Genomic DNA, 12,735 nt, shown 5'->3' with positions numbered 1-12,735 from the left:
ACTCACAGCACTCAAGGACAAACAGATAACAGTCACAGCTGACAGGTATAGTGCGTGGACCCGCTAGAAGCCCACACTTTTCTCGGGCCATTATCTCCATAACCGTTTAACTTTGGACATAGGTGTTTTGTGTTAACATAAGGAACACCCTCCCGAAGTTTGGTCCATTCCTCCTGGGACACCCTATATTTAACTCTCTGCTCTAAATTTGAGTTAAGGAAAGTGTGTATTTATTCATTATTTTAGTTTCATGGTAGCATATAATTTTGCATTGCTGAAAGGCAACAAGAGAGGCAGGTGGATTGCTTTTCATTGATATCAAGTGATGGACTTTGTTAGAAGTAGCAGCCTACATATGTAGTTCAGAGAGAGAGATGTTGCTTGTAGCTTGTAATATGTTAAAGCTTCGGTTCAGATATGTTATGCTCTGGTGTTAAGTACAACAAAACATTCAGTTTTTTGGTTCATTGATACCCATAACTATGCCATCTTGTACCATAAATTGCTGTAGTTGAGAAGCCATAATTACTGGTAGTGTATCTATTTTTTTGGAAACAGTTTCTGAAATTTTTGTAGTCATGTGATTTATTTGATTTTTATGTTGTCTTCCAGTGCTACCACATCCATCAACTCACTAGCAACAGATTCTGGACCAACGATGGGACAGGCTCCAGATTCACTAGATACAAAAATTGAGTGTTTGCTGCGGGACTGGCATCACAGCCCTGACCTACTGTTTTCGGTTCATCCCATAGATGGCAGTTTCTTGATTTGGTATGTCACCTGTATGTAACAAGTAAAAGAGTGTGCTCAGAATTGGAATACATACATTTTCCAAACATGTTTTTTTGCAGTTTTGCATTTTTTATTGAAGTTTGTTGCTGACACAAATCTTCTAATGGCCAATTAAAATGTCTTTCTTTTTGTATAATTACATGTATATTCTTATTAATATAATTTCTTTATTGGATATAGCTCTGAACTATTTTACTTTGGCTGTCTTGTATATATAGATGAAGTGACAGGAGGTTGGAGAAAACTGCAAAATGGGGAGCTTCATAACCTGTACTCTTCTCCAAGTATAATTAGAATGATCAAGTCAAGGAGGATGAGGTGGGCAGGGTATGTAGCATGAATGGGGGAGACGAGGAATGTGTATAGGATATTGGTGGGAAAGTCAGAAGGAAAGAGACCACTGGGAAGACCAAGGCATAGGTGGATGGACAATATTAAAATGGATCTTAGAGAGATAGAATGGGATGGTATTGATAGGGATAGGGCTCGGGATAGGGACCAGTGGAGGGCTCTTGTGAACATGGGTAATTAACCTTCGGGTTCCATAAAATGCGGGAAATTCTCGAGTAGCTGCAGAATTGGCAGCTCCTCCAGAGGGGCTCAGCTCCATGAGTAAGTAAGTCAGTCTTCTATATATACCATTTGGATGTCATTCATGTGTCATAACATTTAAAGTGAATATTATGTATGTTGTCACATCTCGATATAATCTTTTATTTCCATATCAAAATTATGTATTTTCTCCAACAGAACTAAAACCAAATGAATGCCAGTAATCTGTTCAGTTTGGTTGCAAATAAAAATATGTTGTAGCACTTCATAGTCAGAAATTATTTTTCCTTGTGCTTTGTTTTTTTCTTTTGCTGCATTGAAAAATACTTCAAATAAAAAAGTTGCAGAGTGAAGTTAGATCTGTATTTTATGTTATATATGGATCTTATGTGTGATGCACTGTTTTCAAAAAAAGCTTTTAAAAACAGATTCTCATTCACTCACTTCTTGTCCCTGTTGTATACGTTATGCAATGTGTTCTCAATAGTTTCTTTGTATTTTCTTAGATATTATAACAAATTTGGTCATCTGCTTGTGATTATTTAATTTGTGTCTTATGTGTCACCACTTTGAGTGTATTTGCAGTCCTGTAATGCATCTGTAAGTGTGCTCACTTTGTCCATCTGTCTCTAGATATGGAACAGCTTGAGAATGCCTGCAGCAGAAGTTATAGAGAAAAATGAAACATTTTATGCTTGCAGCCTTTCAGTTTTCAAGATAGTTTAATCAGACATGGTGTACATTTTCAAGTGTCTTGGATTATTCATGTTTCTGATATTTGTGCGTCTCTCCCCAGTCTTTAGTGTCAATAATCGGAGTATACTGTGGCATATTTGCTGAAAGCAAGAACTGTGGAGGCAGAGGAAAAGTGTAACAGGAACTGTAGAGTGTGGAAGTAGCAGTAGCGCTGTAATTGTCAGTAATTCCAAGTGGTGTATATGAAGTGTCAATAAATCCAGTCATCCAATCCAAAACCAGTATAATAGTCGGAACCCCCTACACGTTACATTTTGGTGTCAGAAGTGTTCGGATTGGAAACGGCATGATCATATTGCTACACTACAGATATGGAACAAATACTAGCACAACTGCTGGCCAAAATGAATGGCATGCAAGAATGGATGGACTCCCATCACAAAAGTATGTTAGCCAAGATGGATGCCTTTCAAGAAAAGATGAATGAAGGGCAAGAGGAGATAAAAGCCCAGGTGGGTTCCCATGTCTCCTAGGTCAATATCAACCAAGAAGAGTTGAAGGCTTTGTTGGATGCCTGTCTAGAAAATTTGGAGGCAAATGCAGGATAACTGCAGTCTGAGTCAGAGCATTCAGAAGTCCCAAAGGAAGAGGCCTCAGTGGTAACTTTCAGACCACTGAGGAAGCGGCAGAGGGACCGGAATCTAGCTGTAGGGTGCCATCAAAAGCGATAAAAAGGACCCCGGGGCAATGGTGGGCCCTAGAAGAAATTGGCAGCCACCCACCATGCAAGAGTGGCACTGCACAAGGGACACGGTCGTTAGGGACAAGGCAGGAACAAGACTGTACCAAGAACCCATGCAGGACCAACATTTGGGAAGAGACGTTGGGCTAAACTGGAAGGCCTCAGTGGAACAAGGAACCAAGGCTTAAAGAAGCAACTGTATCTGAGTAGCAAGAGGACATCGGGCAAAACCTTTGGGAAAACCATTGGGCTTGAGATTGTAAAGCAAATAGTTGGAATTTCCAGTAGGTTGTGAAAGATGAGTGACAAGATATTGTGGAGGGGTCAGCGTGCTCTGAAAGGAAAGAGGAGACTGCACACAGAGTAGGAGCTGGAAATGTAGGAGCACTGGCCACTGTAGGTAGTTTTGTCCCCACCAGTTGAAAAACAGGATAATGGTGATACACCTGGATCAACTGGCACTGTGTCAGGAAGCCACTCAGGATGAATGGCCTTAAGGAGGGAGCAGCAGCAGTGGTTGGAGAATAAACACCGTGGAAAAACTGAGCGAGAGGAAGGAATGGTGACACACTGATAGGCTACTCAGTATGAGTAGCCTTAAGGAGGGAGCCATATGACATATTTGCTCAAAGCAAGAACTGTGGAGTCAGAGGAACGACTATTGCTAGGTAATGGGCTGTACACATCCAGCAGAGGAATACGTCGCATATGCTGTAATGTCACACAATAGTAGAAGAAGTGTTGCAAATTGCATTCTCTATGGTCTGCACTGTGCTTGTTGCTACATGACTGTGCAGTAGCCACATTTCTGCAGCAGTGAATCAACACACAACAATAGAGGAATCGGCATTTTCTTTGGGTCCGCTCTGAGGCTGTATAACGAAGATCTTAAACAGCTAGAATTAAAAGTTGAGTCGAGTTCTGGAGTTGGCAGTTGCACCATAGAATTGAGAGGGTCTGCAATCTAAGGTGACTGAGAAGAAATGACAAGAAAGGAATTAGACTGTGCGAAGAAGACTTCATAGTGTGCTGCAGTGACAATGAGACTCTTATAAATCCATTGCCAGGATACGACTAGTGAAGACTGAGAACTGTAGAGTGTGTGACAGTGAATTGTAAAGTGTGGAAATAGTGATAGTGCTGTAATTGCCTGTAGTTCTGAGTGGTGTGTATAAGGTGTCAGTAAATCCAATCAACCAATCCAAAACCTGTATAATAGTCACAACCCCCTATGCATGACAATACTTTATGTACAAGTGCATACATGAAAGCATATTGCTTATACACTTGTTTGGATATATGTATTTACACACTTTTTTGAATGTACCTAAGATTTGTTTCTTTTTCCATTAACAGGGTTGTTGAATGGCTGGACGAGTATCACCCAGGATCATTCCGTCAAGCCCAAGTGTCTTTCTCAACTCGCATTCCCAATGCATTCCCTCTGGGAGATGCAATGACAATGTCCACAAATGTGTGTCTTTACAATGCATATGGTTGTCACCTCAACTATCGTGATGTTTTAAAACCACCTGCAACCAACAAGGGTCCAGTAAATGGACCTGTGAATGATGCAGAATCATCCACTCCCTTGCCAAGTGTAATAGAAGAGGAATCAGACTTAAATTTGAATGTTCCTGCCATGGAGACAATGCAGCAAGCACCAGGTGCAAAAGTTCTAAGTCCCAAACATGGAGGTATGTTTCAGCTGAATACATTCAAAACATGACATCTTAGGACGATTTGCAAAATGAATGTACCTGTACTCTTTCCTCCTGTCATGATGTTGGAGAGAGGAGAGTAGGAATTGTTTATTGTTAGAACATTTGAATCATCAGTTTCTGACTTGGAAGTAATTCTGGATGTGTTTTAAAGTGAAGAGAATTTTCAGATTGTGATTTTCTCTGTTCTGTAACTGCATAGTCTGTAAATGATTACTGACGTTTCAGCAGAGCATGCTGTGTCCGTCTTACCCAAATCATCAGTAACCACGTATAAATCTACACAGTGTCATAATCTAGAACACGATCCAAATTTTCATCATGATAACCTCTAGTCTCTTATCTGGGAACAATATTTTTGGCACTGTTCTTTTGCACATATTGAAATCATTGTTCAATGGTGTAAAATCTTCCTGTGTTATTCCTTAAGCATTTTCTACCAACTGAAATTGTTAGTGAATATAGATGTATGTGGAGGTCCTTAGGTTGAAATATTTTTGTATGCACTTTATTTTTCAGATATTTGTAATTTATGCACTTTCCTTAAAAGGCTGGTAGGAGCTGCATATCCAAACAAAGCTCCTGGAAAAAGTTCTTTTGTATGTAACCTATTCTTTTAATATCTTGGAAAGTAGATACATGGTTACATTTTATCAGTGGCGTAATTATAAGCATTTCTGTGATTTATTCTGCCAATTTCATCGTCACCCTCTTTTCTGTTTGCTCTTGTCATGCCCAGATTCTTAAATTTTGAAACATTCTTAAAGAATAGATGCTTTATAGTTATGTATATTATGAATTTGATTGCAAGGTTATAATTGAATGTGATTTGAATGCCTGATGGCAATGACTCTGAAGAGTACTGTCTTCTGAGATGTGATCCCTTTCAGTCTGGTAGAAGTTTTTGCCATTTCAGAGTAATGTACGCCTTCTGTCTTCAGGTTTGAACACTAAGCCAGGCAAGCAAGCATTACACAGATGAATCACTAGCTTGCTTGGCTTACTCTTTGACCCTGAAGAAGGAGGCAGTATGTGCCTCCAAAATGTCAATAACATTCTACCAGACTGCATGCTGTCACATTCTAGAAGGCAGTATTCTTTAAGAATGTAATTGTTGAAGGACATACTTGTTAATTTTCAGCATCTTGTTTTAGGGAATTGTCTTATTTTTAAGAACCTTTGTAGTTCTGAGTAATGTAGTACATATTTAGGTCTTCATAATAAATCTGAAAGCATAAGTCTGAAGATAGCTTGACATTCAGTCTTCCATGTTACAGGTTCAGCCAGTTCAACAGGTGAAGACTCAGGGAATGGAGGCAACTTGTCAGATGTGATATCAGCTGATCCCTCTCCAGCTCTGTCTATGGTGTCAAAACATTCCAATGGAACTTTGAATTTGTGGCAGCTGACATTCGCAGATCAGACCAAGTTCTCACAGGTCCTGAGCATAGGTCATTCATCCCGAGCATCAGGGCATCGGTTCCGGGTGAATGACATAACATGTCACCCAGTACTACCACTACTTCTCACAACATCTCATCATAACATAACAGACTTCCCCACATCACCACCAAGCAACATCACAGTAGAAGATTCTATGAATCCTTTCATTAAAAATAAGGATGTTACTGCACCTACAGTGAGTATCTTATGTCCACTAACTGCGCAGGGTCAGTCAAAAGAGCTGTAACTGAAACACTTGAGGCACATGCATAAGTTTGTGGATAATTTGCACCATAGGCACCACCAGTGGTAACTTGTGGAATCACTGTTTGATAAGATGGTGTACACTCTAGAGCTGTGTGTGTTTATAATGAAAATGTTTTATTTTATGGGTGGTTTCATTCAGGGACAGTGCAACAAAATTGGCCTTCAACACAAACGGTGAATATGATTTTGGGTGTCCTCAGTGAGCATGTTAGTAGCCATGTTATCTGAAACATATTCCTTAGATGGGTCAACTATAGATAGCCCTGGCCATCATGTTCTTCTGATCTCAACCTTCATGATTATGTTTTAAGGGGACATCTGGAAGATAATGCGCACAGAAACAGTCCTCGTGCAGTTGAGCTGAAACAAGAAATTTTACGTACTGTTATCGGAATCACAACAAATACACTATCACAGTAGTTGCCATTTTTCTAAATGGATTACAGAATGGTCTTGAATGCTGGTGGTTCACATTGAACACGTTCCCCATTGACAGAGCATTCTCTCAATTCTATTTTGCTAACTAATACCAGTATTATTCACTTATTAAAATGTACCTGTATATTAGGTATATCACAACCTGGTAACATGAAACAATTGGTGCTTTAATAGTATAAAACATTTTTGCTCCCAGCATTGCTACAGCTGGCTTACCTGCCATCCTGCCATTTTTAGCAGCAGATTAACAGTTTACAGTAATCCACAGTAAAAGATGAGTAGCAAGTGATTATATATATCCACCTTCTAGTGACAGAGGAAGGAACTGTGTGTTCAGAGTGCTTTCAGAAAGAAACAGTTCTGACGTCAAAGCATATCTATAAACACCAAATTCCTCTATTATAATAAGAAATATGGTAATATGTCATTTGAAAATGTAATCCTCTGTGGTAGTTTTTACACATCATCTGAACAACTGAGTCTGTTGACTGGAGTGTGTGTTAAGTACAAATAAATCTTAATGTTTATGTTCTGCCAGTGAGACATGGATTCGCAGGGCCACAGGGTTTTTATGTTAGACATGACAACTTTGTTCCTTTGTTGGATGGCACCCTTCTGCTTTAGGCATTACTGCCTATTTTAGGCACCCTCAGCCATGTTATTCAGACTTTTTTTTCAGTTGGAGGCTGTGGAGGCAATTTAATGATAACATGTTCTCCAATATCCATGTTAGGTGGGTGCATTGTCACCACAGCATGGCACATCCTCAGGTTGCGGATGGAGGAGACGACCTCCAGATATGGATATAGAATAAGCAGTCATGAACATCCGACAAGGGGTGGTGCTCCAGCTGGGGTGGTTGGGCATGGGGCTAACAACTCCTCACCGTAAGAAAAATAAGTTTGTTATGAAAGATCACAAGAAGCCTTGGACCTGGATACTAGTGAAGGATGAGAATTGTGATCTGCTTGCAGATTCTCACAACATTTTGAATATGTGGAAGAACCACTTCCCTCAGTTATTCAATGCACATAGGGGCATTGATACATACAGCTGAGCCGTTAATACCTGATTCTAGCCCATTTGAGGTTGAAAGTGCTATTGCAAAATTGAAACGGTATAAATCGCCAGGTAGTGATCAAATTCCAGCAGAACTTGTTCAAGCAGGAGGGGAAATATTACGTTCTAAGATCCATAAGCCAATTAATTGTATTTGGAATAAGGAAGAATTGCCTGATCAGTGGAAAGAGTCTATAATTGTAACATTTCACAAGAAGGGTGATAGAACTGACTGTAGTAATTATCATGGGATATCACTGCTATCAGCTTCATACAAAACTTCATCCAATATTCTTCTCTCAGGATTAAGTCCTGTATATGAAATTATTGGGGATCATCAGTGTGGGTTTCAACGTAACAGATCAACTACTGAGCAGATCGTTTGCGTTCATTAGATACTGGAGAAAAATTGGAGTATGGTGAGACAGTATATCAGCTATTCATATACTTGAAGAAAGCCTGTGATTCAGTTAGGAAGGAAGTACTGTACAGTATTCTCATAGAACTTGGGGTACCCATGAAATGCCGGGAAGTTCTTGAGTAGCTGCACAATTATCAGCTTCTCAAGAAGGGCCCAGCTCCTTGAGTGAGTGATGTTGGCTTATGTACTCATAATTTCATGGTGTGTTGAGAAAGCTGTTTGAAACTTAAGACAAAATTTGTTTAAGTTGATATAATTTTCTTTCGTTGTGGTGTTCTCATTTATATTGTTTATAAGACTGAGGAAGTTAGCTCAAGTGGTAATGCTCGTGACTTGTATTGGGATGTGTCCTGTTCAAATCTCAACTGGGACATCGACAATTCTGGTTGGTTTCCTCAGTCCCTTCAAGCAGATGTTGGGATAGTACATCAGACTCTGGTGTCTTCTTTTCACATCCTTTCTAATATGTTGTTGAGTAATCATCTTAGCATTCAGTAGTATATAATCTGAGACAGTGACAGCTATGCTAAATGATCCATAAATAAATAATTTATAATATAAAGGTGTCAAATTTAGTAAAACATGTTTGTTTCTGTTGTATTAATTTTGTGCAGGGTTTCTGCAGTGAATTAATTTTGTGGCGAGTAGATGCTGTTGGTCCACTCTCGAAGTCTGGTGGAGTGTCAGAGTTAGCCAGAATAAATTCTTTAGAAATATCAGCCTTCTCCAATGTTGCATGGATACCAACATTACTACCAAGGTGTGTATCTTTATTTGTTGCCTTGCACGTATGGCATTTTACATTATAACTTCTATATGACAGTTATAGAGATGATAATTGCTCTTGCTTACAACCATATGTGGGGTGTAGTTATCTCTTATGCTGTAAACATATTCCTGTAGGTAATATCAGGATTAAGGGAGATCTTTGAGAGGATGTGCAGCTATAATCCATTATTTTTCTTAGAGAGGGAGAGAGAGATATGTAACAGCCAGTCACAATATGGGGTTGGGGTGGCCTTTACCTGAGTCTCATAGTTTTTACTTGGCAGTGATACAATATTGTGGCCTGTAGACCCATTGCTAGACAATGACCACAACACACATGTGGCCAACAGTATAGGAACACTGTTTTCTACATCCACGGATGGACCATTGCTATGCAAGTGTGTGCTGAGACGTCACACAACAGTATGTGGCCATCATGTGACATGTTTCTTGCAAGTGCAGTGATGTCACAACAGTAGTGGTTAGCAATCAAATGACATGTGTTTGCAATGATGTGCACTTTCTTTCCCTTGGCTATATAAGCGTGTGACATAGTCCTGAGTTCTGAGTTAGTTACAAGCTGAGAGAGAGATATAGAAGTGGCAGAATCATGGTAATTGGAACTGAAAGTGACTGTGTGTGTGTGTGTGTGTGTGTGCGTGTGGAGACAGTTCAGTTCGGTTAGAGGTACAAGAGAGAGATACTGGCAGCATAAGCACACGAACGGAGCAAATTGGAACAGAATTACAAAAGAATACAGGAGGTTGGCCTGTGAGAATTTAAAATGTGAATGGAAGATTTTATATGTAATACTGGTAGTGATTTGCAGTGACAATTCTATTTTGAGATCTGTTGCTAGGAGACAACTAGTGGAAGCAGAGAATCCTAGTGTGTGTAAAACGGTAAACTGGAAAGTGTGTAAATCAGTGATAGTGCTATATTGCATGTATTTAAGTGTGATTAAGAGAGAGTGTGTGTAACTGAAGCGCTAATAAGTGCAATCATCCAAACTAGAAGTAGCTAGTAATCTTACAGGTATAATGAAATTAATCACTTCCCTGAGAGGCAGACTAAAACTAGCATTAATGTTGAACTTCACCCCCAAAGAATATTTACACTGAAGTTATTTTCAAGGTTCCTCCTGGGGACAGAAAATTAAACTGAGAAAAACCTAAAGTAGAGGACAATTTTACCAGTAGTCTTTATTGTGAAAAGGAAATATGTTGTCATTATTAAATTAGGAGTCCTTTAAGTTCAAAAGACAGGGGTGTAATTAATATTATAATGGTTGTGTTTTTTCCAGCACTACATTAGGCAACCTTTCAAATTCCCCAAGTGCATGCTTTGTTGCGTCAGATGGCAAGAGTCTACGTGTTTACCAGGCTGTGATTGACGCTCGTACTCTGCTTGCCGAAGTGTCCAGCTCGGAACGCAGGAGTAGGATGCTGGTAGGATATCTTTCCTTGTGTGTGTCTTTTATTGTGGAGGGATGTTGCATGCATTGTTATGTGTGTGCTGGGGCCGCGCCATTGCTCAAGCAGTTAGTCGCTGGCTTTCCACCACAGTGGCCTGGGTTCGATCCAAGGTCTGGTCAAGTGGGATTTGTGGTGGACAAAGTGGCCTTAGGTCAGGTTTTCTCCAAGTACTTCGGTTTCCCCTGCCAATCTTCATTCCACCAATTGCTCCACAATCACCCTCACCTATCATCTGGGGTGGGTACAATAGGCCGGAAGTGGCCGCAGTACAAGGGACAAGTACAAGTCCCACCCCACCAGCAATAAAAAAAAAATATGTGTGTGCTGCATAACAGCCATCACTCTTGTACATTGATGGGATAAATGATTACAGATTACAGTGAAATCCCGATTTAGTGTTTGTAGATTTAGTAAAATCCTTAATTTTTTTCTGATCACAGCTGAAGTCCTGTAGAAGCAATGTATTATTTTCTTGTATTTACTGAATTTTTATTTGGTAAGTATCCTGCATTTTGTGTAAGAAATGGTGGACTTCTCAGAGCTTGTTGCCTGATATAGGATCAATTTTAGGTCCCTTACTTTTTCTTCTCTACATAAATGATCTATCTAAAACCATCAACAATAAATCTAAACCAATTCTATATGCAGATGACACTAGTATAATATTTAAGAACTCTAAATTTGAAAACTTTAAAAATGACATAAATATTGTATTTGAATCCTTAAACAGATGGTTCGAAGCCAATTTACTCTCATTAAATTTTGATAAAACCCATTACATATCATTCACAACTAAAAACAACCACCAAATTGATCTGGACATCAGTTATGCCAACAAATTAATCTGTAAAGTACTTGATACAAAATTCCTTGGAATACATGTAGACAGTACACTGTCTTGGAAAATACATATTGAACAAATTATACCTAAATTAAATGCAGCTTGCTATGCGATGAGATCAATTAAGCCTTTTATGTCACAGGAAACATTGAAGATGGTTTACCATGCCTACTTTCATTCTATTATGAACTATGGATTAATATTTTGGGGGAACTCTTCACATAGTGTAATAATTTTTAAAATACAAAAGAATATAATTAGAATCATTACAGGATGTAGAAGTAGAGATTCATGTAGAGAATTATTTAAGAAATTAAAAATTCTACCTCTTCAATCGCAATACATATTATCGCTTCTCTTATTTGTTGTTTACAACAAAGATAAATTCAAATTAAATTCTGATGTCTATAACATGAATACTAGACAAAAATATAACTTCCACCTACCCTCATCAACTTTATCAGTATATCAAAAAGGAGTCTACTTTACTGGCATAAAAGTGTTCAACAATCTGCCACAAAGTATTAAAAACTTGGGCAATGATACTAAAAAGTTTAAATCAGAGTTAAAGAATTATCTACATGCTCATTCCTTCTACTCTTTAGATGAATACTTCAATGTAAATAGAGAATGATGTAAAATTAAGTTATATTAATTTTTAAGCTAAAATTGCCTGTACTTATGTATGTAACCTTTTGACTTGTTCTGTATCCAAAGGTACTAACCTGCTTAGGATTTATAGAATGTAAATAAATTCAATTCAATTCAATTCAATAGTGCAGTTCAGTCAAATGAAAAATTAATATCCTTCGTTAGCTGTCTGCTGGAAATTCTTTCTGCACAAGCATTAAGTTTATTTTGTATGTCATTCATTATTTTAGAAATAGTGCTATTATAATTGTACACAGTAAGTCCTGTAAGATGATGCACTGTTTTTATATGTGATTTGCGTAACCTGTATTTAGTGTAAGATAGAGATTAAAGATATTTCACTTATTGACATCTGTTATACACAGAACTATCAGTGCTCTGAATCTGAGTAAACCAAAATTGACAAGTTAAGCAAATCAATGACACCAGTTATCAAATAAAATTAATCACCAAAGCTTGTATCTTAATGTTATTTTGTGAAATGTGCATGATTTGTAATTGAATGTTTTAGCTGTAAGTGAACTGCAGTGAAATAATAACTGCACAACACATAATTAAGATTTGAACTTGTCATTGTTAAATTGTTCAGAGACTGAATACTGAACCACTAATCTATGGAATATATGTATCTGTGTGTCACATGAAGATGAAAGTTAAATTTCAAACCATTGTGACATAAGAAATGTAAATTATACTTATCAGACTCTATGAATGTTTCTTCAGCAAATAGCTCCAGGTAACAAATTTATGAACAGTTCTGTGGGACACAGGGATGGACAAAGGACTGGTTTACTGAGCTGCCCATATAGAATTTTGTTTTGACTTTTCCAGAAATAATCCCCATCCATGTATTTAGCCTATTTTAT

The 12,735-nt window shown here is 38.2% G+C and overlaps 1 protein-coding gene across 2 annotated transcripts in view; it reads left to right on the top strand.

The window, feature by feature from the left end:
* Positions 1–12,735, top strand: part of LOC111873299 (dmX-like protein 2) — a 196,670-nt gene that overhangs the window by 47,355 nt on the left and 136,580 nt on the right. For both annotated transcript variants that reach the window (XM_023867896.2, XM_023867897.2), the window contains exons 11-15: positions 613–774; positions 4,142–4,482; positions 5,784–6,145; positions 8,749–8,894; positions 10,206–10,350. In XM_023867896.2, the coding sequence (XP_023723664.1) occupies positions 613–774; positions 4,142–4,482; positions 5,784–6,145; positions 8,749–8,894; positions 10,206–10,350 (1,156 nt within the window). The remainder of the gene's footprint in view (positions 1–612; positions 775–4,141; positions 4,483–5,783; positions 6,146–8,748; positions 8,895–10,205; positions 10,351–12,735) is intronic.

Source organism: Cryptotermes secundus, unplaced genomic scaffold (assembly GCF_002891405.2).
Source record: "Cryptotermes secundus unplaced genomic scaffold, Csec_1.0 scaffold167, whole genome shotgun sequence".
In the NCBI taxonomy this organism is placed as follows: domain Eukaryota; kingdom Metazoa; phylum Arthropoda; class Insecta; order Blattodea; family Kalotermitidae; genus Cryptotermes; species Cryptotermes secundus.
The sequence above is the reverse complement of the archived record's forward strand: the minus strand, read 5'-3'. Positions and strand labels throughout refer to the sequence as shown.